General features: G+C 35.9%; 1 protein-coding gene across 19 annotated transcripts in view; it reads left to right on the forward strand.

Moving 5' to 3' along the window:
• ZNF644 (zinc finger protein 644) overlaps nt 1-27,768 on the forward strand; it is a 119,451-nt gene that overhangs the window by 17,659 nt on the left and 74,024 nt on the right. For 17 of the 19 annotated variants that reach the window (XM_059057068.2, XM_067043028.1, XM_067042990.1 and 14 more), the window contains one exon: nt 18,129-18,189. The exons of the other annotated variants lie outside the window; for them this stretch is intronic. In XM_059057068.2, the coding sequence (XP_058913051.1) occupies nt 18,146-18,189 (44 nt within the window). In that variant the 5' untranslated portion in view covers nt 18,129-18,145. The remainder of the gene's footprint in view (nt 1-18,128; nt 18,190-27,768) is intronic. 19 annotated transcript variants of the gene reach the window in all.

The following is a 27,768-nucleotide window of genomic DNA, read 5'->3' on the forward strand; positions in this document are numbered from 1 at the left end:
ACCACTGCGCCACCAGGGAAGCCCTCTCCTTGTTTTTTGAGAGATTGATTATGAAGTATCTAGGTGTGAATTGCTTTGAGTTTGTCCTCCTTGTGATTCCTTGAGCTTTTGGGGTGTTTAGATTAATGTTTTTCATTAAATATGGAGTAATTTCAGCCATTATTTATTCAGATATTACTTCTTCCCTTCTTTCTCCTCTCTTCTGGGACTCCCATTCTGTATTGGTGTTCTTAATGATGTCCTTCAGGAATATTAGACACACTGTTTTGTTTTTTCCTTTTCTTTCTGCTCCTCAGAGTGGATAATCTCAATTGGTGTATCTTCAGATTCACTGATTCTTTCTTCTGTCTGCTCACCTCTGCTACTAAAACCTTGTAGTGAATTTTTCATTTTCATTGTACTTTTCAGCTTCAGAATTTCAATTTTGTCCTTCTTCATGATTTCTGTCTCTCTTTTTTTTTACCAATTTCAAGAACTATACACATTTTATTTTTTACAGACCTGAATTTGACTTTTTAAAGTTAAATTTACACACATTTACATGCACAAACTCTATCTGTATATTTTTAACAACTGTATATACATTTATATCCTCCATCCCTATAAAGATGCAGAATTTTTCTGTCACCTCAAAAATCTTCTTGTGTTGATATTTTCTGCTTGTGAGACAATCATACTTTCCTTTAGTTCTTTTGACATGGATTTCCTTTAGGTCTTAGAACATATTAAAGCTGATTTATAACTTTGTTCACTAAGTCCAATGTCTGAAGTTTCTTCAGAGACAGTTTCTTTTGACTGTCTTTTTTTTTTTTTTTGAATGTGTATGAGCCATACTTTTTTTAAAATTGTCTTGTCACTTTTTTGTTGAAAACTGCATTTTAAGTAATGTGGCAGCTCTGATGATTAGATATTCTCCCCTCCCCAGCATTTGTTGTTGTTACTGTTTGTTGTTGTTAATTTGTTTAGCAATTTTTCAGAACTAATTCTGTAAAATATGTATTCTTTGCTATGTGTGGCCACTGAAGTCTCTTTACTCAGTTAGCTTAGTGGTCAGCCAATAATTGGACAGTGATTTCCTTAAAGGCCTGGGACCAGTAAGTCTCCCAGTATTTGTTGAGAGGCTTTGTGTGTGTGTGTGTGTGTGTGTGTGTGTGTGTGTGTGTGTGTTGGGGCACACCTTCAGTGCTCAGCCAGTACATTTGCAACTTTGCCTTATCCTTCCTGTTTATGCAGAGCTTCCAGGTTAGCAAGAGGTGAGCACTTAGGGACTTCTCAGGCCTTCCCTGAGCATGTGTACAACCTAGAGCATGTGTGCAGCTCTGGGCACACATTTGACCATCTAGATTCTCAGGAATATATTGGAGCTTTTCTAAGTCCCAATTTTTCTTTTTGAGCTTTTTGGTTAGTCTATTGTTGGTCTTATCTGTTATCCACTGCCTCAGTCAGCTGTAACATGATACAATTTTTTCCAGGCGTTTTTGACAAATGCCCTTGGGGAAAGGCTTTTTTTGCACTGAGTGCCCTCTTAGGTCAAATTTAAGATAGCTTTGGGAGTGGTGTCTTCCAGGAAACCACCAGACATGTCAAATAGTGACAGTCCTCTGAGAATGCAATAGTGAAGGAGCTCTCACCCTCTTCTGACCCCCTCAGGTAACTGCCAAGCTGCTGGTTTTCACCAGGCCTGTGGACTATTGGCTTTCAAGTCTACTGTGGCACTAGGGTGGGAGGATGGGAATAGGGCAAAATAAATGCCACAAAGTTTGCTGGTCTCATCAAGATTCAGCCATCTTTCTTGAATAAAGTCTCCCCAGATTGCTGCACGTCTTTGGTTAATTTCTAGAGTTTGGAAAACATTGACTCTGTTTTTGTCAGTGTTCTTGTTGGTTTTATGGAGATGATTTTTGAATCTCCTTATTTTGGTATTTTTGCTGGTGTCTTACCATTGAGTTTTCAAAATTCTTTTATATATATAATTTTATTTTAACACACTAGTTATTTTAAAAAAATACTTATTTTTGGCTGCATCAGGTCTTAGTTGCAGTATACGGGACCTTTGTTGCAGCATGTGGGATCCTCTGCTGCAGCAAGCGGGCTCCTTGTTGCAGTGCGCGGGCTTCTCTCCAGTTGTGGCACACAGGCTCAGTAGTTGTGGCATGCAGCCTCTCTAGTTGTGGCCCACATGCTCAGTAGTTGCAACGCGCGGGCTTAGTTGCGCTGCGGCATGTGGGATCTTAGTTCCCCAACCAGGGGTCAAACCCATGTCCCCTTCATTGGAAGGCGGGTTCTTAACCACTGGACCACCAGGGAAGTCCCCAAAGTTCTTTCATATTTTAGATATGAGTCTTTTGTCAGGTATGTAGTTTGCACACATTTTCTCCAAATTTGTCACTTGCTTTTTAATCCTCTTCACAGGATCTCTCACAGAGTAGAAAAGTTTCATTTTGATCAAGTCCGGTTTATCAGATTTTTTCTAAGGATCATGCATTTGTTATTTCTAAGAACACTTTTCTGTCTTTAGAGCCTGATGATTTTTTTCTATCTTCTACAAGATTAATAATATTACATTTTTCATGTATACCTATAATCCATTTTGAATTAACATTGGTATAGAATGTCAGATTTAAGTCACTGTTTTGTTTTGTTTTTTCTCTCCACATATATCCAGTTGCTCTAGCACAATTTGTTGAAAATACTTTTTATCTCCATTGAATTGCTTTTGCACTTTTGTCAAAAAATCAATTAGCCATCTTCCTGTAGGGCTATGGTATAATTTAGGGAGGTTACAGAGGGATATAATAGGGTAAGTCATTTTCTTACACAGGAAATAATCAGATGCAAAATGAAAAAGCAAGATATAACTGTATTGTTTAGAAATTGGTGGTGGGGGGACTTCACTGCTGTTTTTCATAACATGCTTTATTTGATTTTTAAAATATGTATTTGTATAGCTTTGATGAAAATAAAAACAAAATACTATAGGATAATGCTAGTGTCTTTCTTATTTACAGAAAAATTCAAAGCCTTAAATGTCTGTGTTTTTAGTTTTGAAACATTTTTACTGTGGAAAAAATGCTCAGAATAATGCATGGAAAAAATGTCCAACTTAAGTATTCAAAAGTACATACCTGCTTAGTCACCCCCTGTCAAAAATTAAAACATTTCCAGATCCTCCACTCTGCTTCTTCCCAAACCTCTTCTTCTCTGTTAGGGTATTACCATCCTTCGTTTTCTGGTACTAACATTTTGCTTTATATTTTTACTATTAAAAAACACATTTTTGAAATTTTTTCTGTTAATGAAATTTATGTAAATGGGTCCTGGCTTTTCCAGCTTTGTTTATGAGCTTTAGTTCTATTGTTGCATATAACTGTAATTCATTCACTTCCATTGCCGTACAGTATGTGAATAGTCCACAGTTTATTCATTCTATTTTTGATGGAAAGTTATTTGATTTATTTCCATTTTTAGCTGTCTGTAAGTAATGCTATGCATTAACTTGTACGTGTCTCCTAGTACACACACTCACATGTGTATATTTAGTAACTATCTAAGAGTTTAATAGCTTGGTTTTAGAGTGTATTTATGTTTAATTTTAGAAGATATTCAACATTTTTTCCCAAAGTGTTTGTAGCAATTTATAGTCATCAACAGAGTTGCTTTTGCACTTCATCTTCTCCAACACTTTATATTGTTAATCTTTAATTTTAGCCATACTAGAGGGTGTGTAGTGCTGTCTCATAGTGGTTTTATTTTCCATTTCCGTGATTGCAAATGTGATTGAATACCTTTTATTATGTTTATTGAGCAGGTTTTGTAAATATTTTGTGTATTTGAAAAAGAATGTGTATTCTGCAGGTTTGGGGTGCAGTATTTACATCTGTCTGTTAAGTCAGGGGTCCCCAATTCCCAGGCTGCGGACCAAGACTGGTCCACAGCTTGTTAGGAACCAGGCTGCCCAGCAGGAGGTGAGTGGCGGGCGAGGGAGGGAAACTTCATCTGCGGCTCCCCATGGCTCACATTATCACCTGAACCCTTCCTCCCCCCACCCACCGCTACCCCCGCCCCCCGGTCCGTGGAAAAATTGTCTCACAAAACTGGTCCCTGGGTGCCAAAAAGGTTTGAGGACAGCTGTGTTAAGTCAGTTTTGTTAATCATGTTGCTCAAAACTTCTGCATGCTTGTTCAGTTAGGGAGGTATGTTAAAATCTTCTACTGCTATTATGGATTTGTCTTTCTTGTGTTGCTGTCGATTTTTGGTTTACATATTGGAATCCATATTACTAGGGGCACACAAATTTAGAATGGTTTCATGTTTCTGATGAGTTGAACCGTTTATCATTATTGCTTCTTTTTTATCTTTGGTAATGCTTTTTTGCTTTGAAATCTACCTTTATTGATAATAACATAGCTGCACAAGCCTTCTTAGTGTTAGTGTTTGTGTAGTTCATTTTCTCCCCCCAACCATTTATTTTAAATTTTTCTGTGCCTTTATGTTTTAGAAGTATTTCATGTATACACCATATCATTGTTGTTTTACTTTCAGTCCCATCTAACACTCTTAGTCTTTTAATTGTAACATAAAATTTATTTAGATTTTATAGTATTACTGGTTATTGGGACTTAAGTGAATGATCTTATTATGTACTTTCTATTTATTAGGACTGTTGTATTCTTTTTCTCACTTTTCTTGCTGTCTTTTGGATTAACTATTTTTATTCTCCCCTTACCTCATCTTTTTTTTTTTAACTGTTGGTTTTGTCTGCTAACCACAAGTATCTTTTTGTCTATTTGAAAGTATCTTTTTTTCATTTTTGAAGAATAGTATCACTGGATATAGAAGATGTTCCAGTATCCACTTTTTTCTGGTGATAAGTCAACCATTACTTGTATTGTCATTTCCCACATATAACCAGTCACTTTTCTCTGGCTGCACTCAAGGTTTTCTCATTGGCCTTTAGTGGCTTGACTATGACATATATGTAGAAATGGTTCTTTGTGTTTATCCTGCTTGGGTTTGTTGAGATTCTTGTATCTATAAGTTAATGTTTTCTACCACATCTGAGATTTTTTTTCCATTATTCTTCAGCAAAAATTATTTTGTACCTTCTTTACTCTTCTCGCATTGTTACATCTTGTTGTACATATGTGTTGAGTTGGGTGTCATCTATTTTGGACTGCCTGATATTGTCCTACTGGTCTCTGAGACTCTTAATTTTTCTTCAGTCATTTTACTTCCTGTTTTTTGGATTGGACAGTTTTATTGCCCTATCTTCAAGCTCATTAGTTCTTTCTTCTACCATCTCTAATCACCTCCGTTGGGTGAATTTTTATGTCATTTATTTTATGTATCAGCTTTTTCTTTCTTATAGTTTCTGTCAACTCTGAATGTATTTTCTTTTAATTCTCACAACATACTTTAACATAGTTGCTTGGAATTCTTTATATGCTAACTCCTATATTCAGGGTACTCAGAATTATATCTATTGACACCCCTTTTTTCCTGAGTATGGATCACTGTTTCCTGCTTCTTCGCATATCATGTAGTTTTTGCTTGAAAACTGGACATTATTAATATATTTTAGTGACTGGACCCTTTTAATGTTCTTCTGAGAATTCTTGTGTGAAGTTTATAGTCAGATTTTGAAGCTTGATTGTGGTTTACATGTTTCTAGAGATTCCACTAATTCCCAGCTGTTCTGCTGGGCTTTGATTCTGTCCTCTGACACTTCAGCCTTGTAGGGCTTCAGCTTCCTGCTGCCTAAACTGTACACAGTTGAATGTACCCTGTTGAAAAAGCATCAATCTCACAGTAAAGCTCTGTTTTTCAAGTGTAGCTTTCTCTCTGGCCTCTGTCAACTTTTCCCCCTCAACTCCTTCAGTTTTCCTCTGTGTGTACATAGTTTATCACTCATCCAGTGATTTGGGCAAAGTTTACACTGAGAATTTTTATTATATTCCTTTTTTGGTTCTCTCACTGCCATGCTTTCTCCATTTAAATTTACAACTGCTTTTCCATGCCTCAGTTCTGAGCCCTATGTTATCTTTCTCCAGAGATAATTTTTGTTCATGCCATACCAGAGGTCTCCAGCAGTTTGGGTTTACCTTAATTAAATTTTAAGGATTGAGATTTTTTATTTGGCCATCTAGATGTGTTCAGGTGGGGCTGCAGTGCATGTAAGAACTTTTTTTTTACTTCTGGTTCACTACAGTTTAGTCCTTTAGGGTCTCAACTCAAATACTGGGTAACATTTAGTATGGTACTCACCAGTTCTTAAACTTGCAATCTCCATTTGATCCCCCTAGCTCTACAACAGTGTCAGGAATAATGATCAGTTTCTCAGCTGCATCAGGTGGATTGGCAAATAACCCAAAGGTAAAAGCATCTTCAGGTGCTGGGTTTCTATCTGTAGGTCTCCATCTTGTTTTGGATCTTGGCCTGATCATTCTTCACTCTTGTGTTAACTTTTTGATGCCATCAAATTTACGGTTTTTAATATCTTGCTCAGTTTTTCCAGTAGGTCTCGGTGGGTTGATAAATACTACCTCTTCTGCTATTATTGCAGTTATTTGAATTGACATGTTTGAATCAATGAGTGCAAATGATAACATTAGGATAATGTCTTTGTCTCTTGGCTTTGATTTTTTTCTGTGGTGACTTTATTCCTAAATATGTTAATCTCCATGAGGTGGCAAAGATGGCCACTGTCTGCTGTGATCTACATCATTGTCATAGCTGTTATTTCCACTGAAGAGTATACCTTTCCCAGTAGTTCTTGAAAACATCATGAGAAGGATTCCAAATTTCCCATTCTGGACTACATTCCCATCCATAATAAAATTATGATGGCTAGGAGAACAAGGTACTCTGATCAGCCTGGGTATCACTTGTTCATCCCTTGATCCAGGGGTGGGCCTAACATTGGTGCAACTTTAATAGTTGAGTAAGAGTGTTTCCTTAAAGGAAGATACCATTAGCATAAATAGGAAAAAAATGTTAGGCAAGGTAGCAGATTGCTCTGCAACAGTTTATATAGATTTATGGCATATCCTGAAAGATTTCATTGTATTCTTGAATCCAGTAAATCTAGCAATAAAATTTCATGAAAGATTGTAGTTGACTGATGACATTACTTGTTAAAATGATTTTGCTCAGTTTATATATCTTTGAGATTGACAAACTGTGATGTTTTCTAGAGTCGCTGTTAGTAAAATAATAAAAGAGATTTTTATGTCTCCTTTTCCCTTGCCTTCAAAAGTTAAGAGACCTAGATCAATTGTTAATCTAAAATAACTCTTTCTAGGGATAAGAATAATATGGTATCTTTAAGATAGAGTTGCTATATCAGTTAGCTATTGCTGTGTAATAAATTACTCTAAAACTTGGTTTAAAACAAACATTTACTATTAGAACAAGTCTATGAGTCAGGCAGTATTTCTAGTCTTGGTAGGGCTCGTTTAGGTCTGCATTCAGAAGCAGCTCAGGAGGGTGATTCTGCTGCTCTTGGCTGGCTTCTCTAGGATGGCCTGGGGTGGGACATCTGGGCTGTCCTCTTGTCCTCCAGCAGATTAGAGTGGGCTTGTTCTCATGGTAGTGGCAGGACTCCAAGAGAGCAGAGGCATACATGGTCTCTTGAAGTCTAGCTCAGAACTGGCAAACTGTGACATTTGTTATATTCTACTGATCTTCCTTATAAGGTCAAGCCCAGAATTGAAAGGACTGGGGAAAGATTCTACCTCTTGGTAGGAGAAACTGCAAAGCCTTATTGCCAAGTGCATGAGTAATGGGATGGTACAGAATTGGGGTTATTTTTGCAGACAGACTTTTTGACTCATGTTGTAGAATTATTATTATTATTATTTTTTGCGGTATGCGGGCCTCTCACTGTTGCGGCCTCTCCCGTTGCAGAGCACAGGCTCTGGACGCGCAGGCTCAGCGGCCATGGTCATGGGCCCAGCCGCTCGGCGGCATGTGGGATCTTCCCGGACTGGGGCACGAACCTGTGTCCCCTGCATCGGCAGGCGGACTCTCAACCACTGCGCCACCAGGGAAGCCCTAGAATTAATTTTTGATGTTATTTTGTTCTGGGTCGAGCCCCATTATATTTCAGTAGGAATTGAGTTTAAGTATAGAAGTTGTGACAAGTGTAAATTAAATACATTGATCTGTCAAGTAGTCCAGATGACTTGCTTTACTTGTTTCATGGGATGTGTCTGATGAGATTTTGGAAGCATTGTTCATGTATTGAGTTACCAAATATAGGGTAATTGTAATGCCAGTTGTCTTATGAGTTGTAGGTGTTAATAGATGATTAATTTGTATCTTTACTCTTTTAGTTATAAATGACAATGGTTTTTTGTGTTTATTATTATCATTTTAACCTTCTTAATTTGAGATTTGACTTTATTTTTTTCCTGCTTATTATTCTTTGCATATTGTGATATTTTAAATAGATTTATTGAAGTACCTTTGACATATAATAAATCACACGTTTAAAGTGTGCAGTTTGAACGGATTTGATATCTATATACACCCGTGAAATCATCACTACAAGATAATAAACATATCCTTTATCCTCGAAGGTTTCTTTGTGCCCCTTTGTAATCCTTTCATATTTATTGCTCCTCCCCTAATGCCCAGACAATGACTGATTTGCTTTCTGTCATTTATGGAGTAGTTTGAGTTTTCTAGAATTTTATGTAGATGAAGCTATGCAGTGTGAAATCTTTTTCTCAGCATTTTTTTTTCACTCAGCATGATTATTTTCAGATTCATCTGTGTTGTATGTGTCATTAGTTAAATTCTACTTATTCCATTTTACAGATATGATTTAAGGATTAGTGTGTTGCTGGACATTTTTTCCCTCAGCTTTTGGCTATTACATATGAAGATGATTATTTGTATGTAAGCCTTTGTGTGAACATATGCTTTCATTTCTTTGGGTAAATATCTAGGAGTAGGTGTATGTTTGACATTTTAAGAAATGGTGAAACTGGGACCTCCTTGGTGGTCCAGTGGTTAAGACTTCTCCTTCCAATGCAGGGGGTGTGGGTTCGATCCCTGGTCAGGGAGCTAAGATCCCACATGCCTCATGGCCAAAAAACCAAAACATAAAACAGAAGCAATATTGTAACAAATTCAATAAAGACTTAAAAAAATACTAAAAAAAAAGACATGGTGAAACTATTTTTACAAAGTCATTGTACCATTTTATCTTCCTGTATGTGTGAGTTAGAGTTTCAGTTCCTTCACATGTTTGCCAACACTTGGTATGGTCAGCCTTACTAACTTTAGCCATTTTTGTAGTTATGTAGTGATAACTTGTTGTGGATTTCATTTTCATTTCCCTATTGACAGATGATACTGAGCATGTTTTCATGTACTTACTTGTCATTCATGTATCTTTGGTGAAGTGCTGCTTCAAATCTTCTGCCCATTTTATAATTGGGTTGTTTGTATTGTTGTAATTGAAGTTTTAAAAACAGATTTATTGGGATATAATTGACATGCAGTGAAATACACATATTTAAAGTATACAGTATGATAAGTTTTGAGATACATATATATACACTTAGGAAGTCATCACCACAAAACAAGATAATGAATATATTTATCACTCCCAAAAGTTTCCTCTTGCCACTTTGTAATTCTTCCCTCTTCAGCTACATTCCCCTTTTGGGTCTGTCTTTCAAAAGCATTTAATCTAGGGTTGCTATAGTTAGTGCTGCCTGACTTAAGAGGTTTTATACTCTTTCGAAAGGGAACAGGCATTATTTCTGACTTTGTGTGAGACTAGGGCAATAATTCCTCTCATCCTTTTGAGTGGCTCTTTCCTTCACCTTGGGTAGTTTCCACACAGGCTTGTTCAAATTGTTATGCAGCTGAATACTTAAGGGTATGGTAGCTCTATGCAGTCGTCTTCTCTCCTGCCCTGCAATCTCTAGCTGTCATGGCTTCGTTGGACTTCCAGCTGAGTCTCCTCAGTTCAGGGAGACCATCATATTCTACCTGGGTAGCTCTTCCCTGGGGGGCTGTATTTTCTTCAGGTGGTAAGTGGGGAATGTTGGAAGGCTCACCGCATTTGTTTCTCTTCTTTTAGGGTTCACCATCAGTGACTGCCTAATATTTGAAAACTTTCATTTCATATATATTTTTTGGTTTCTTAGGCTTTTCAGGTGGAGGGCAACCTCAATCCTTGCTATTCCATCTTGGCCCTTGTATGTATTTTTTTCTTGATATTTCTTTGTTTTTTTAAGTTTTAAAATACACAACATTAAATTTACAGTCTTAACTATTTTTAGTTGTACAGTTCAGTAGTGTTAAGAATGTTTGTACTGTGCAGTCAGATCTCTAGAACTTTTTATTTTGTGAAACTGAAACTCTACCATTAAATACTAATTTTATCCCCCCCCCGCCCAATCCTTAACCCTTGGCACCTACCTTTCTACCTTTTTTTTCTGTTATCTTGACTATGTTAGATAATTCATACAAGTGGAATCATACAATATTTGTTATTTTGTAATTGGCTTATTTCACTTAGCATAATGTCCTCAAGTTCATCCATGATGTAGCATGTAACAGGATTTTATTCATTTTTAAAGACTACATAATATTCCATTGGATGTATATACTGCATTTCCTTTATCCATTTATCTGTTGATGAACATTCAGTTTGTTTCCACCTCTTGAATAATGCTACAAGGAATATGGGTATGTAAATATCTCTTTGAGATCCTACTTTGAATTATTTTGGTATATACCCAGAACTGAGATTACTGAATCATATGCTAATTCTGTTTTTAATTTTTTGAGGAACTGCCATACTATTTTCTGTAATTGTTACACCATTTTACATTTCCACCTACACTGCACAAGAGTTCCAATTCTCTGTATCCTTTCCAAAGCTTATTATTTTCTTTTCTTTTGGTAGTGGCCATTCTATTGAGATGTGAAATATCTCATTGTGGTTTTGATTTGTATTTTTTTATGATTAGCAGTGTTGAGCATCTCTTCATATACTCTTTGAACATTTGTATATGTTTTTTGATATCTGTCTATTCAGATCTTTTGCCCATTTTTTAATCAGGTTGTTTTTGGGTTTTTTTGTTGTTGAGTTGTAAATGTTACTTATATATTTTGGATGTTTAACCCCTTATCAGATATATGATTTGTAAAAATTTTCTCCCATTCTTTAGATTACCTGTTCACTCTATCTATTGATTCCTTTGAAGAAGAGGAGTTTTTAAGTTTGTGGTAGTCCACTTTGTCTATTTTTGCTTCTGTTGTCTCTGCTTTTGGTGTCATATCCCAAACTCAATCTCATGAAGCTTTTTGCCTTTTTTTCAGGGTTTTAGCTCTCAAGTTTATGTCTTTGATCTATTTTGAGTTAATTTTTTAATGTTGTGTTAGGTAAAGATCCAACTTCATTCTTTTGCATGTTTTCCTTTTTTTTTTTTTTTTGTTGCGGTACATGGGCCTCTCACTGTTGTGCCCTGTCCCACTGCAGAGCACAGGCTCTGGACATGCAGGCTCAGCAACCATGGCTCACAGGCCCAGCTGCCCTGCAGCATGCGGGATCCTCCCGGACTGGGGCACAAACCTGTGTCCCCTGCACTGGCAGGCGGACTCCCAACCACTGCGCCACCAGGGAAGCCCCTTTTGCATGTTTTGATCCAGTTTTCCCAGCACTATTTATTTCCCAGCACTATTATAAATGGGATTGTTTTCATAATTTTGTTTTTCATATTGTTCATTGTTAATATGTAGAGCACAACTGATATTTGTGTATTGGTTTTGTATCCTGCAGTTTTGCTGAAACCATTTATTAGTTTTAACATTTTTAAAAGAAGTTTTAACTTTTTTTAAAGAATCTTTAGGATTTTCTATGTATAAGAGCATGTCATCAGCAAACAGGTAATTTTACTTCTGCTTTTCCAATTTGTGTGCCTTTTATTTTGTCTTCCTGTCTAATTTCTCTGGTTTGTACTTCCAGTATTGTGTTGAGTAGAAGTAGCAAGTGTGGGCATCTTTGCTTTCTTTTTGCTCTTAGAGAGAAAACTTTCCGTCTTTCACTGTAGGGTATGATGTTAGCTGTGGGCTTTTCTCATGTGGCTTTTACTATGTTGAAGTGGTTTCCTTCTATTTCTAGTTTATTGCATGTTCCTATCATAAAATGGTATTGAGTTTTGTCAAATGCTTTTTCTGCATTAATTGAGGTGGTCACGTGGTTTCTGTCCTTCCTTCTGTTAATATGACGTATTGCATCAATTGATTTTTATTTGTTGAACCATCCTTGCATTCCAGGAATAAATCCAGTTTGGTCATGGTGAGTATCATTCTTTTGGTGTGCTAATGAATTCAGTTTGCTGGTATTTTGTTGAGGATATTTGCTGATATTCATCAGGGATATTTGTCTGTAGTTTTCTTTTCTTGTTGCGTCTTTGGCTTTGGTATCAGGGTAATGCTGACCTCATTACCCTGAATGAGAATGTGTTTGTGCATGTTCTTTTATCTTCAGTTCTTTAGAAGAGTTTGAGGAGAATTCTTCTTTAAATGTTTGGTAGAATTATCCAGTGGAGTCATCTGGTTCTTTTTTTCTTCATTGAGAGGGTTTTGATTACTGCTTCAATCTCCTTACCTAGTTAGAAGTCCGATCAGATATTTTAGTGCTTCATGATTCAGTCATCGTGGTTATGTGTTTCTAGGAACTTATCTGTTTCTTCTAAGTTGTCCAATTTGTTGGCAGCTAATTGTTCATAGTAATGTCTTATAATCCTTTTGGCATTTGTTATAATGTCCCCTCTTTCATTTGTAATTTTATTTGAATCTTCTCTCTTATTTTCTTAGTCTAGCTAAGAATTTGTCAATTTTGTTGATCTTTTAAAAAACAAACTCTTGGTTTTGTTGATTTCCACCCCCCATTTCTGTTCTTTATTTTATCTCTGCTTTATTCTTTATTCTTTCCTTCCTTTTGCTAACTTTTGGTTTAGCTCGTTCTTATTTAAGTATAAAGTTAAGTTGATGATTTAAGATCTTCCTTTTTTAATGTAAGCATATAAACTTCCCTCTTAGTACTGCTGTCACTGAATCCCATTAGTTTTGGTATGTTGTGTTTTCATATTTATTTGTCTCCTAATATTGTCTAAATTCCCTTGTGATTTCTTCTTTGACCTATTGGTTGTTTAAGAGTTAGTAGTTTAGTTCTTGTATTTGTGGATCTTCCTGTTTTCCTTCTGCTTTTGATTTCTAGTTTCATTTCATTGTGGTGAGAGAAGATAGTTTGCATGATTTCAGTCTTAAATTTGGTAAGACTTATTTTGTGGCATACCTTATACATATTTTTGATGTGTTATGTTTACTTCAGGGTTTAATTCTGAAGCCTTTTCTTTTTTGTTTTTTTGGTTTTTGTGTGTGTGTGTGTGTGGTACGTGGGCCTCTCACTGTTGTGGCCTCTCCCGTTGAGGAGCACAGGCTCTGGACACACAGGCTCAGTGGCCATGGCTCACAGGCCCAGCTGCTCCGCGGCATGTGGGATCTTCCCAGACCGGGGCACAAACCCGTGCCCCCTGCATCGGCAGGTGGACTCTCAACCACTGTGCCACCAGGGAAGCCCCTGAAACCTTTTCTAATTTGTCAGTGTTTAATTTTCTAAAATATGTTCATGTCTTTTCAATATACTTAAAGTACTTGGAAAATGAAGACATTAATTTTTATTTATTTTAAAAAATAAATTTATTTGTTTCTTTATTTTTAGCTGCATTGGCATATGGGTCTTTGTTGCTGTGCACGGGTTTTCTCTAGTTGCAGCGAGCAGGGGCTCCTCTTCATTGCAGTGCACAGACTTCTCAATGCAGTGGCTTCTCTTGTTGTGGAGCACAGGCTCTAGGTGTGTGGGCTTCAGTAGTTGTGGCACATGGGCTTAGTTGCTCTGCAGCACGTGGGATCTTCCCAGACCAGGGCTCGAACCTGCATCCCCTGCACTGGCAGGCGGATTCTTAACCATTGTGCCACCAGGGAAGTCCCAATATTACTTTTTAGAAATTTTAGATTTATAGAAAATTTGAAAAGAATAGTACAAAACTTCCTACACTCTCCTTCTTCCCCCATGCACACTTTGTTTTCTCTATTATTAACAACTTACTTTAGTCTGGTACAATTGTTATAGTTAATAAACCAATATTGTTACGTTGTTATTAACTAAAGAACATAGTTTATTCACATTTCCTTAGTTTTTACCTGACGTTCTTTTTCTCTTCCAGGATCCCATCCAGGATACTGCATTACATTTAGTTGTCAGTTCTCTTTAGGCTCTTTAAGGCTTTGTTTTTGATGACCTTGACAGTTTTGAGGAGTATTGGTTAGGCATATCGTAGGATTTTCCTCTACTGGAATTTGTCTGATGTTTTTCTCATGATTAGACTGGGATTATGGGTTTGGGGGAGGATATATTTGACATTTTAGTTTGCAGTTTTCTCTTAAAATGTACCTTTTGAGGTAAAACCAGTTATATCAGTTACTTTAAGTGTTTTTTCTTTTCTGTATCCCCCTTCCAGTATTCACCTAAAGAATATCCTAATTATATTATACTTTTAAGGTATGGATTTAAAAGGAACTTTCTATCAAACTTCCTTATAAAATCCACCTTTTAAAAAAATATAGTGTTTAAAATGGCCTGGTTTGTTGTCTCTTTGGGGAACAGATACAATTAAAAGTGGTTTTTCCCCCCAGACTTTGAAATATAGCTGTGAGCAGAACAAGATAAAAAAATTAAACAGCTGAAGTCAGTTATTGTGTGTAGTATTTGTGTATGCTTTTGTCTTATTTATTGTGGTAAATGTACATATAATAAAATTCAACATTTTAAACATTTTGAAGTGTATAGCTCAGTGGCATTAAGTACATTCACTTTGTTGTGCAAACATGTATCTCCATATCCTTTTGTATTAGTCTGCTAGGGCTGCTATAATAAAAAACCACAGATGAGGTGGCTTAAACAACAGAAATTTATTGTCTCACAGGTCTGGAGGCTAGAAGTCCAAGATTTGAGAGTTAGGTTTGGTTTCCACTGATTCCTGTCTCCTTGCAGACAGCTGTTTTCTCACGGCCTTTCCTCTGAGCCTGCATCCCTGGTGTCTCTGTCTTTTCTTATAAGGACACCAGTCATATTGGATTAGGGCCCTATCCTTATGACCCTATTTAACCTTAATTACCTCCTTACAAGCCCTATCTCCAAATACAGTTACATTGGGAGTTAGAGCTTCAACATGGGAATTTTATGGGGACACAGTTCAGTCCATAACATCTTTTATGTAGTGCTTCTAATTTGTCTCCCAGAGAACCTGACATCATCATCAATATATTAGTTTCCTAGGCTGCACTCACAAATTATCGAAAACCAGGTTGCTTAAAATAATAGAAACGTGGGCTTCCCTGGTGGCGCAGTGGTTGAGAGTCCGCCTGCCGATGCAGGGGACACGGATTCGTGCCCCGGTCCGGGAAGATCCCACATGCCGTGGAGCGGCTGGGTTCGTGAGCCATGGCCGCTGAGCCTGCGCGTCCGGAGCCTGTGCTCCGCAACGGGAGAGGCCACAACAGTGAGAGGCCCACATACCGCAAAAAAAAAAAAAAAAAAAAAAAAAAAAAGAAACTTAATTCTATCACAGTTCTGGAAGCCAGAAGTCTGAAGTCAGTATCACTGGGCAGAAATCAAGGTGTCAGCAGTGATGATCTCTCTCCAGACTCTATAGGAGAATCTGTTCCTCACCTTGTCTCAATTCTGGTAGCTGCTGGCATTCCTGGCTTTGGCTGCAGTCTTCAAGGCCAGTGTTTTCATATCTCTTTCTGCTCTGTCTTTACCTTTGCTGTGTATAGTCAGATGTCTCCATGTCCTCTTCTTTATAAGGATATATGTGATTGTATTTAGGGCCCATCCAGATGATCCAGGATAATCTCTCCATCTCAAAATCTTTCACTTAATCACATCTGTAAAGACACATTTTTTTCTTTTGCCATATAAAGTAAAATTTACAGGTTCGAGGGAGTAGGATATGGATTTCTTTTGTAGGACCATTTTTTAGCCTATCATACTGAGCAACTCATAGTAGACTTCTGATGTTCCCACTCTGGTTTATAGTTTGTTGGTAATAGGTCTCAGTATCTAGTTCTGGGTGGGTAAAGGCTGGTGGCAGTGGGTGGCAGAATATTCTTATCTCTTCTAGACATTATGCAAAAAATTCTAGGCCTGTGTTCTTAGTGGGTGGTCCCAGAAGTGTCAGCATCAGTATCACTTTAGGAACTTAGAAATACAAATGATCAGGCTGCAATCTTAGACCTGCCAAATCAGGAACTCTGAGGGTAGGGCTTAGCCATCTCTGCATAACAAGCCCTCTGGGTCATTCCTATGCACCCTGAAGTTTGAGAACCACTTTTCTAGATTATTGACATTATTAGTATTAAAACCATATTCCCTATTCTCTCCAAAGTTTTTCTGCTTAATGCTAATACTTAAATTAGTCTAGGATTTATTGTCCACAAACTTTGTTTTCTGTAGATACAAACATTTAATACCAAATCTTGGTACTGATAATCCGTGAAATTAATTCATTTACTCAATAAAAGGTTGTGCTGGGCAATTTTTGTCAGTTGTATTTTACTTAGATGTAGTCATTTTATAAAATAATGTTACTGGGATCCAGAAGTGATATGAATTTTTTTCTCTAGTCCTTGAAAATGTGGATAAACTTATTAGCCTGAATTTTACTTTATCTTCTGTATCCCTGTGTACATTTGGGGATACAATACAAAATTTCTAATCTTTCATTCTGCCTACATTGTTAGGCTTTTATTATGTGCTATCCAGTGAAAGTGCTGAAGTGAGATAAATGAATTCTTTTCCTCTGTGTCCACATTGTAGCTCAGAAAACACACAGGTAAACAGAATTGATATAGAGCTATCACTAGTTGCTATAACAATTGAGAAACACAGCTTTACATAGTTGAAGAAGTTAAAGAAGGATCTGCCAGGGTGACTGAGCTAAATATCAAAAAACTAGTAGAAAGGTGTTAGCAAGGTTAAGGAGAGAGAGAAAGTAGGTATAGTTCACCATGTGAAAAGGCAGGAAAGCTGAGAGCATATGGGCTCTTCTGGGAGTTGAAGGGGTTTAGTATAGTAGAAACATGGAGTGAAGGGGAGAGTAAAGATTGGGGATAAATAGATGAGGCTTAGGTCATTGATGAGTACTGTTGAAGGCCTTGAGTAAAGATTGGGGATAAATAGATGAGGCTTAGGTCATTGATGAGTACTGTTGAAGGCCTTGAGGCATAGATGTGATGTCTTCAGGGTAGCCATTGCAAAATGATTACTTACATAGTTTTGGGAAGGATGAATTTGAGAGGATAGTGAGTCTAGAAATAGAACAGTTACAGTAATCTAGGTGAGAATAGTAGTAGATATGGTGGTGCCATTTTTTGAGAATAAAAATTCAGAAGAGTAACAAGCTGGTTTTAGGAATGGGGCAAAGGTGATGTGTAGAGTTCAGGGTAAGATATATTGAGTTTCATCATTTGTGAAGTGTGATAAAATTAGGGGTGGGTAGATTTTTGACAAGTAAATTTTCAGTGGAGTGTTGGGGTGGAGGTCACCTTATACTAGATTGAAGGCTAAATTGAAGAAGCAGGAGAGTATCAATATACACTATTCTCTAGAATAATCTTCCCTGGCATTTAGTAAGTATTTAATCAGTGTTAGCCATTATTATGGCTATTAACATACACTTTTATGCCATCTCTTGTTTTTTTTTCTTCAACTTTTTGGTGTATTTTTTGGTATGTATGTAATAATATTAGATAAACATTGATATAGATAGAAGTGTGTGTTTTATTAACAAGTAATAATTTTAATTATGCTATTGCCATACTATTAATATTAATGAAAACAAGAGAACTAAAAAGTTTGTTTCTCATTTGAATAGATGATTGTTCCTCAAAAAATGGTACTTAGCCATAGTTTCCTAAAGGTTACTGTAATAATTCAATTTATAGTTTTTAATTTAAAAGAATAGTGTATCATAGATATATTTATTCATACCTGAAGGAAAAAAACTAAACGATCGCCTTTACATGTATTCTTTCAGGTTTGATTTAATTTCGAATGAGATTGTTCTTGCAACGAGATGTTAATAAGACAAAATCAAGGTAAGTAGGAGACAACTTTGTTAAATATTACATATCAAAGTAGGAATAATACAAAAAATTTATGTTTAAAAAGCATGCCTCCAAATCCAAAATCAATGAGTTTTTAAATTAAATTTTGAAATACAAAGAACCAACTTTTTGATGCACTTGGTCCAGTTGATTTGATGGAAGTGAAAATACAGCTGTCAAATTGTGCAATTAAAGTATGCAGTTTCCAGTGACTGTTAAACACGTTCAGAAATCAAGTTGATGTTTGGTTTAGCCACTCGGAAAACAATTCAGTAAGAGATTTGCTAGGTTGCTTCAGTGTTCCCTTCTTAGTGGGTTATAGTACTTGAGTAGTCTTTGCTTCTGTGAATTTTACTTTCTTATTTCCATTAACAAAGAAAGCACTTCTACAGTTGTTTAAATTTACCAAATTATGACTTCTTTATGTTAATATAATGTTCAGAGTTATAAATGATTGTTTTAATATTTTTTGTATCTCTACTAAATGACTTCTAATTTAGCATTCTGATTTATTTTCATTTTTTAAGACTGTTGACTTCAGAAAATTGAATTGTGATCATGTACTTTTTGTCTGATATGTGAAAGATTGCTTTTTTAATAATATAAGTTTTTGAAATGTTAAAAAGGTGCATTTACTATCTGTTGGTAAGTGAACATGGCTTCAGGATATAAACAGATTAAAAAAGAAAAGAATACTTTGATTTCATTGCAGTTAACTTGGGTCTTTCTAAATCTAACTAGATGTTTCAGCTGTCAAGAACTTGCTGATCTCAATGGTTAAAAAAAAAAAAAAAAAGCCTAGGATGAGAAGTGCTGTAGTTGAATAATGTGCCGTTAAATAGTGTATTCTCAATTAGTGGTTTAGGCATAATCTGAAGGAAAGTTTCCATTTTATTGGTATTATGTAGTAATAATAGTAGTGGTAGTGTGGAGAATACTTATTGTATTAAGTGCTTCTCACGCCTTATTAATCTTTATGGTACCTCCTATAAGGCAGGTACTGCTGTCTAGAAAATTTTTATTTTTTGGTTAATAGTGAGCTATTTCTTTTTCTTTAGAAACTTTATTTTCACAGCATTTATTTTAAGGAACACTTGCCTATATATCTTTCTGAAGGGGAGAAGCAGCTAGATTTTTGTACTTAAAGTCTTCTAGTAATTTTTGTTCGCTAGTTGAATATGGTGTCTATTAGAATGTTTGTTCTGATTTCTTACAAGTTAGATATTGCTCATGGGGTGACACTGGTTTAACTTATTCTGATTTTATTCCAGCACAATTATATATCACTTTTCCTTTTTGGTTAAGGTATAATTTACATTTTTATTAAGTTATGTATGGTAAAATGTGCAAAATTTAAAGTATAGAGCTGAATGAATTTTTATGTATATGTTTACATGTATAACCACCATGTAATTTAAGATGTAGAACACTGTCATTGTCCCAGAAAGTTCCTCGTGCTCTTTCCTTTCCAATCCAATAGGCTTTTCCCTAAGGTAAGCATCTTTCTGAATTCTGTCAGCGTAGCTTAGTTTTACCTGTTCTTGAACTTTATGTACATAGAGTTATATAATATGTACTCTATTGTATCTGGCTTTTTTCATTCAACATAATGTTTCTGAGTTTCCTCCATGTTATTATGAGTACCAGTAGTTTATTATTGCTGAGTAATATTCCATTGTATGAACATAATACAAATTTTTATGTATTTTCTCTACAATTTTGTTTATTGTATTCTCCATGTCTCTGACCTCACTTGCCAACTTGCTACACTGCTTTCCTTCGTCTAGTTGTCTCTTTCATTGTCCCCCATCACGTGCACAATAAAATGTAAACTCATAACATGGTATATAATGATCTCACTGCAGCTATTCCAGAATGCCTAGAATTATCTGAATAAACCAAATATGATGTTCATAGTGTTAGTTTTAGTTCTGTGTACATGCTGTCACTCTTTCCTACCCCCTTGCCTCCCCAACTGCTAATGTATTTTCTCCTGGTTGTCACCTAATCTCCTGAAATAGTCCATCTCAAGCATCATCTTGTCCTTTGAGCCAGACCTGGCCATACTGCAGTAGTCTGTTTACCTTACTAGACTGTGAGCTCTTTGAAGGTAGATACCATCCATATCTTATTTATCTTAGTAGCACAGTGCCAGAGTACTGTGTATATTTAGTGATTTGTTAAACATAGAACCGCCAACAAAATTCTCTCTCTAACGCTAGGGGTTCAGAGTACTGACTGGAATGGGATGAGAGCATTGGCACTTCAGTTGCTGTTGGACTATAGGAAGGAGCCAATGAAGGCAATCCAAAAGTAGCATTATAAGCATTTTGGAAAGAGAAATAAAATATCCTCCTAGTCGTCTTTCAGTCCAGTTGGAATAAAATGGCTAATAATGTTCTTAGTCCACATCTTAAGGAAGATTGAGTGTCGTTGATTTTGTTTACTCTTTCCAAATAAAGGCACTAATCCATGCTATGGAAATTGGAGTATTTGCTACTAGAAGTATTCTCTTTGTGAGTTCCTACTAGTTATTTCTTTCATTTAAAGATTTTAAAAGATGTGTTAGACTAATAAAAGTCGAAGATTAAGAAGACTGGTCACATCTTTAAGAAGTGAAGAAGACTCTTCCTCATTTTCCTGGGGGTAAAAAACTGTTGGAGTGGAGGAAAAAATTGAATCATAGTCTGGAATGGTAACATTTTTTATTCCTATAGCTTAGGAAGCTTGCTGTTGGCTGAGAAGTATTTTTAAAAATTATGTTTTATCATTATAGATCTGTAATTTATATAAACAATATGCTTTCTTAAGAAATGAAACTTTAAAAAAATTTTAAAGCATTTTGCGCTAGTTTTCTTCTCTGAGGTTTGGGCTAGTTGGGTTGGCTATCATAGTCACCTGGACGGTTTTTATGCCTGAAGCTTTATTGCCTTCTAGCAAGTCCAAAGCAAGGGGAGGTTCTTCCCCACTGGGATCAATTTGTTGCTTTCCCTCTCTGCAGCTTCTACCATAAAGCTTGAACACAGAGTTGGGCATTGACCCCATCTTATGCTGTTCCTTCTGTCTCCCTGCAAGGATTTTTCTTAGACACAGATTCTTATCAAATGTAGAACCTTGGTTATTTCTTTTATCTCATTCTGGATGTAAAGTGTGTTTAGTTCTCTTGTTGATAAAATTTGAGTATTGAGAGTTTACCCTTGAGATTGCTTAACTTATGTGTCTCTACGAGATTTTAGACTAGTTTTTCTTCTCAGAGGCTGACAGGTATACCTCAGTTTCAGACACTTCCTCTTCATTTTGTACTTCGATATTTACCACAGTCAGATGCTGCTAAGCTTTTTTATTTTGCAGAATTCCTGAATCCAGGGATTTAAAGTTCTTTATGAATGTCTCATATTAGTTTAATTTCATTAATTTCCAAATTAACCTTTCCGTGCTTCCATTCTTTAGTAGTACTGTAGATGTGCTTCCCTTTGTTGTACTGTGAAAAAGAAAACTTTTTAATTAATGAAATTGTTTGTTGCTAATTCTAGATAAAATTGCACAATGTACATTCAACCTTTTCCAAATATATTGCCAAGTAACATTTAGTACTTTCAAAGCTTTATCTTTTTATATAAAAGCCACATATGCTTATATGTATAAGCAGACAGTACAGAAATATTTAAAATAAGAGGTAAAACTCTCCTCTCTTGCTCAGTGCTGTACTCCCCATAAGTTATCCAAAATGGCTGGTATGTATTCTGCCTTGTTTTGTCACTGTTTTCCAATATGTCTTGGACATTTTTTTCATATATGCATTACGTGTAATATACCTGTTTCCTTCTTAATAAATACTTGGGTAAATCTCAGGGGGTTTTTTTGCTGCTAGAGCAGTGCTGCAGTAAATATTCTTAACTATATCATTGTGATTGTGTGAGAATGTCTATAGGATAACTTGAAGCAATGTATTTCTGGGTCAATAGATGTGTACATTTTAATTTCTGATATATATACTGCACATGAGATTGTACCACTTAATATTCTATTAGCAGTTTTTGAGAATATTTGTTTTCCCAGACCCTGCTAAATATTAACCAGTGTTTTAATCTTTGCCAGTCTGATCGTTGAAAAGTGGTATTTATTTGACTGTGCATTTATTTGTGAGATTCTCAAAGGCTTGAAATATCACCTTCATCATAGCTTAATCCATTGAGAACATATAATTTGCAAAACATTTTTTTATTGTTAAATCCATCAATTAACATACCTTCATGTTTTATGTACTGCCTTCAGTTACTTAATATTGAATAACCAGATTGTTTGTCTTCTTTGTTCCCTTCATAAATATATTTATTTATGATAAATATTTTCTTACGATGAATTTCTTTATAGTTTGCTACAAACAAATGTCAGCATAGTCTGTAGAAAGAAAATAAAAACCATTACTAAGTATTAGGTAAATTAAGTCTAGATTAATAGCATGCTGTCAAAATCTGTTGTCTCTTGGAACTCAAGCATTTGAAAACTTTCCTTGTTTGTCATTATTTTTTTTGCTGCCTTCAGCAGTAAAAAAATAAAATGTGGCAAACGTCATTCAAATATGTAAACAGTAAACCATAAAACTGTCCTGTCAGACCAAATAATTTTGGAATTGCTGTAGTTTAGTCTTCTATAGTAGGTCTAAACTGTAAATAAAGGTGCTAAATAAAACAAGGCATTCAGTAAGCCTTTATTGAAACCTAACGTTCTAGGCACTATGCTATATGTTAAGTATGCATTGGTAATTAGAATCTCAGTTCTATATAATTAATTATAAGTCATGAACAGAATACTGACTGGTATGTATAGGGGAGTATAGTGGGACTAAGGAGGGAATTTTGAAGGAAGATAATGAGAAAGGCTTTATAGAAGAGGTGATATTTGAATTGTACCCTGAAGGAAAGAATAGAATTTTGATTGTAGGATGACCTTGGGAAAATACGGACAGAGGGGGTATAAACTGAAGCTCTTATTTTAGTTTCTAGAAATTATTTTGTAAAACAGTTTCATTTAACTGGATGTCCATATTGTCAGAGTTACTGATATTTACTTAAGTGTACTCAAGTTTACAATTTACTACAGCCTAGGAATTCATTGCTTAAACTACTTCCTTGTTTGGCTTTTTCAAACTTTTTTTACCAAGTCTGATTTTGAACTCACCAAGAAATAAATTATACTGTAAAAGGCTCCATACTGATCATTAATTTAAATGTTATAATGTTACATTTAAAGGTATGAGGTTCATAGTAAGAAAAGAAAAAAAACTGGCTTGAGGTCAGGTAGATAGTTGCAAAGATGGAATTAGAACCTGTCTTCTGACCTCTGATCTACTGTTCTTTTGAGATGACCATTAAAGCAGACATTTGAAACCTTTTTTTAGAGTCTCCTAGCTAGGCTGGGGACTGTGGGCCCGTCACGTGATGCTAAATATTTGTTTAATGTTTTGTTGATTCATTCAGTGTTTTATGAACTGGTTGCTATAGTTAAATTGGTTGTAGCTCATACTTGATACTAGTTACTAGTCTGAGGAGGAAAGATGACTAAATATGTAATTACAATCAAATGTGATTAATGTTGTGATAGTCTGTGTCCTGGATTACAAAGACCATGTCTCTTTTATTTATTGATATATAAGTACTTAGGACAGTATGTTTATTAAATGATAAAGATTTATTGAATGACTAAATGGAAATATGGAAAGGCCTCCCAGAAGAAGTGACACTTAAACTAAAACTTGGAGGGACTTTTGGTGATTTGTCTAGATAAAAAGTTGGGGAAAGACTCTTGTTAGTAGAGGAAGTGGCAAGTGGAAAGGATGAGAAGTAAGAGAAAGAGAAGATTGGTGGAACTGAAAGAAATATGGTATGTCTTGAGTGTAGTGTTTTACATGCAGTGAGGCTGAGAGGAGTGGCTAGTGTCAAGAGATAAGGCAGAGTAAGGCTTGAGCTATTTTATTGAGGGTCTTATAAGTCACTTTAAGGAAGTTGGATTAACAGAGTAATGAGACGCCATTCAAGGAGTTTAAGTGTGAGGACGTGATGTGATCAGATCAGGGTTTTAGAAATGTGGAGAATTAAAATGGAGAACAAATTAGTGGAGAAGCTAGATTGGAATAAGGATGACCCGTTTGTAGGGGGAGGCTGCTGGCCTGACTTTAGAGTGGTTGTAATGGAAAAGCTGTAGTTGGATTTAAGAGAGATTTAGACAAGAAAATAGATCAGCTTTGGTGAGGAATTGTAAAGGAATTGGTGGTAGGAGAGTAAGGAAGGAGTTGAGGATGATATCCATGTTTCTGGCCTGGCAGTAGTGCGATATTCACAGATAGGAACGGTAGAGAAGAAGCAGGTTTATAGAGAGATCAACTATATTGAGCTTGAAGTAGCTCAAGACATCTGAGTGGAAATGTCAGGTGGCAGGCAGTTAGATGCCAGAGACCTGTAACTTAAAGAGATCTGAGAGTCATCAGCATTAAATCTTCATATCTCACAAATTTATTTTTTGTTTTGATATCTCTCTGCAAGATATTACAAAGCATCTTTATATATGAGCTATTCAGTTGACCTAAATATTGTTAAAAATGAGTTGCTCCATATAAATTTATGAGCTGCTGTTTTTATTAGATTCTAGTCTCTGCTTACTCTTAATTAAACAAGATTTAATACCATTAATGAACAATTAATCATACTATTGATGGCAATAGTCTTACCAAAGATACTTGAATAGCCTAAGGATATATTAAATGTGTTAAATCTTGGATTTCCATTAATAGTGTCTAATACATATTAGCTAAATATGAACTCTGATATTTGATAATTTAGATATTTTCCTGCCTGTGTAACAAAGTTTAGGTTAAAATGGTCATGAAGTCTTTTTTCTTTTTTTAATATTTATTTATTTATTTTCTTCCTTTTTTCTTTTGGCTGCGTCTGGTCTTAGTTGTGGCATGCAGCAGCTTCGTTGAAGCATGCGGGATCTGTCATTGCAGTGCACACGGGCTCTTCGTTGTGGTGCGCAGGCTTCTCTCTAGTTGTGGTATGTGGGTTTTCTCTAGTTGTGGTGCAGAGGCTCCAGAGTGCGTGGGCTCTGTAGTTTGTGGCACGCAGGCTCTCTCATTGAGGCACGCGAGCTCAGTAGTTGTGGTGTGTGGGCTTAGTTGCCCCACGGCGTGTGGGATCTTAGTTCCCCGACCAGGAATCAAACCCGTGTCCCCTGCATTGGAAGGCGGATTCTTTACCAATGGACCACCAGGGAAGTCCTGGTCATTCGAAGTCTAGGTTAATTGTGATTCAGCACATCATTAGGAAAAAAGGTATATGTGACAGTAGGACTTTGCCTACTTCATTCACCATTGTATACTCACTATCTAGAGCTGTTCTTGGCACAGAGGAACTCAATAAACATTTGTGGAATAATCAGTCAATGTTTATATATAACGTTTAATATCTAATCAAATTTTATTTTTAGTCAAATGACAGGAGTGGCAGACAAGTTAGTTCTTCCAACTTAAAAGATTATTCTTTTACTTGAGTAATATTTCCCCCCTTAAATTACCCTGTAACCATTCATATTTATACTGCCTTCCTTCCATTCCAACAAACATATTTCACTTTCTAATCAGAAATATTTTTTTCAATAAATTTATTTTATTCATTTATTTTTGGCTGTGTTGGGTCTTCGTTGCTGTGCACGGGCTTTCTCTAGTTGTGGTGAGCAGGGACCAGTCTTCGTTGCAGTACGTGGACTTCTCACTGCGGTGGCTTCTCTTGTTGTGGAGCACGGGCTCTAGGCGCGCAGGCTTCAGTAGTTGTGGCACCCAGGCTCAGTAGTTGTGGCTCGTGGGTTCTAGAGTGCAGGCTCAGTAACTGTAGTGCATGGGCTTTAGTTGCTCCACGGCATGTGGGATCTTCCCGGACCAGGGCTCGAACCTGTCTCCCTTGCATTGGCAGGTGGATTCTTACACTGCGCCACCAGGGAAACCCTAATCAGAAATATTTTTAATGACATTATTGAAACATGTCTTCTACTAAAATCACAATCAGTTTGGATACTTTCATTTGTGTATTCTAACATCATCATATTTAAACTGAATTAGTCACCTTTACTCTCAAAACCTGTTCTTGCTAACGCCCCATTCTCTTGTCATTGAGACCAAAATCCCTCTGAATATTTACATTGCTTACTTTCTGTCTTAAAGATTTGGTTAGTTACTAGGTCTTTTTGCTTTTACCTTGTCAGTGTAATGTGTATCTTTCCTTTCCATTCCCATTGCTGTTTTGTTTATCCTCTCTATTGTATTCATCTGTGAGTGATTCGTCTTTGCTCACTTCATTTTATTTCTGTAAGATCATTTGATTCAGTTTTTTAGGAAGTTACCCTAATTACATTATTTGCTCAAAAAAAACCATTTAACAACTCCTTAAGGGTAAATTTTAATTTTTAAATCTTACATTCAAGAGCTTTCAAATTCATGTTCCAGCCAACTTTAATGTTTCATCTCCTACTATTTTTTTAAATAAACATTTTGCTGTAGCCTAATTGATTATCATTGTTCTTGGAAAATCCTGACACTTTCACAGTTACTCATATCACCACTCTCATCCTCAGTTCATCTGAGGATGAAATCTAACTCATCCAAGAAAGTTCAACTTAAATCTTGGCTCTGTCTTGAGGACATAGTCCCTAGGAAGTTACTTTCTCTGTTTATCTGTGATGATTGTAAACTGAACAACCTATTGATTCAATGACTTAAAAGCATGACAAGATAATAAATAAGATACTAAGTAATAACATCTCCTACAGTACCCATGGCAGGTGATAGGCTCTTATATTTTTTGACTGACTGATTAAAACTTAAACTATGATAACCTTAGATTTATTTCATAAACAAAAGTTTATATAGTGTTTACTGTCTCCACAGTTGACAAACAAGCAGATTTTTAAATCTGATTGATTAAAACCAAAACCATGATGAGCCCAGATTTCTTTTATTTAACATTATGTAGTGCTTACTATATGCCACAATAAGTACTTTATAAAATATCAACTCAATCCTCAGTTTTCAGGTAAAGAAACTGGGATACAATGAGTTTAATTGACTTATCAGTGGAAAGGCTGAGAATTGAATCAGGTAGTCTAGCTTCAGAGTTTGTGCTCTTAAAGGCTTTTTATACTGCCTCTCATGAGAGCTGTGGAATAATTTTGCTATGAAGAAAAGAAACCATGCATAAAAAGCTGTAATCAAATATGTAGTCTTATCTCATTTAGATTCTCACCCATTTCTCCTTCACCCTCAGGAGAAGGTATTATTTTGGAGCAATAATACAGTATTGTTGCCCAACTACTCTCATTGGTAATTTAATTTATTTTTTTTCATTGGTAATTTTTAAAAAATTAATGTTGATACACTTTCACACTTAGAAAAGTTACTAGATAGTATAAAGGGCTCCTCTGTACTCATACCCAGATTCACCAGTTAACATTTTGCGACATTTGCTTTATTTGTGTTTTCCTTATCTGTATCTATACACGTATTTATTTGTTGTCATTTTT

The sequence above is a fragment of the Kogia breviceps genome, chromosome 1 (genome assembly GCF_026419965.1).
Source record: "Kogia breviceps isolate mKogBre1 chromosome 1, mKogBre1 haplotype 1, whole genome shotgun sequence".
In the NCBI taxonomy this organism is placed as follows: domain Eukaryota; kingdom Metazoa; phylum Chordata; class Mammalia; order Artiodactyla; family Physeteridae; genus Kogia; species Kogia breviceps.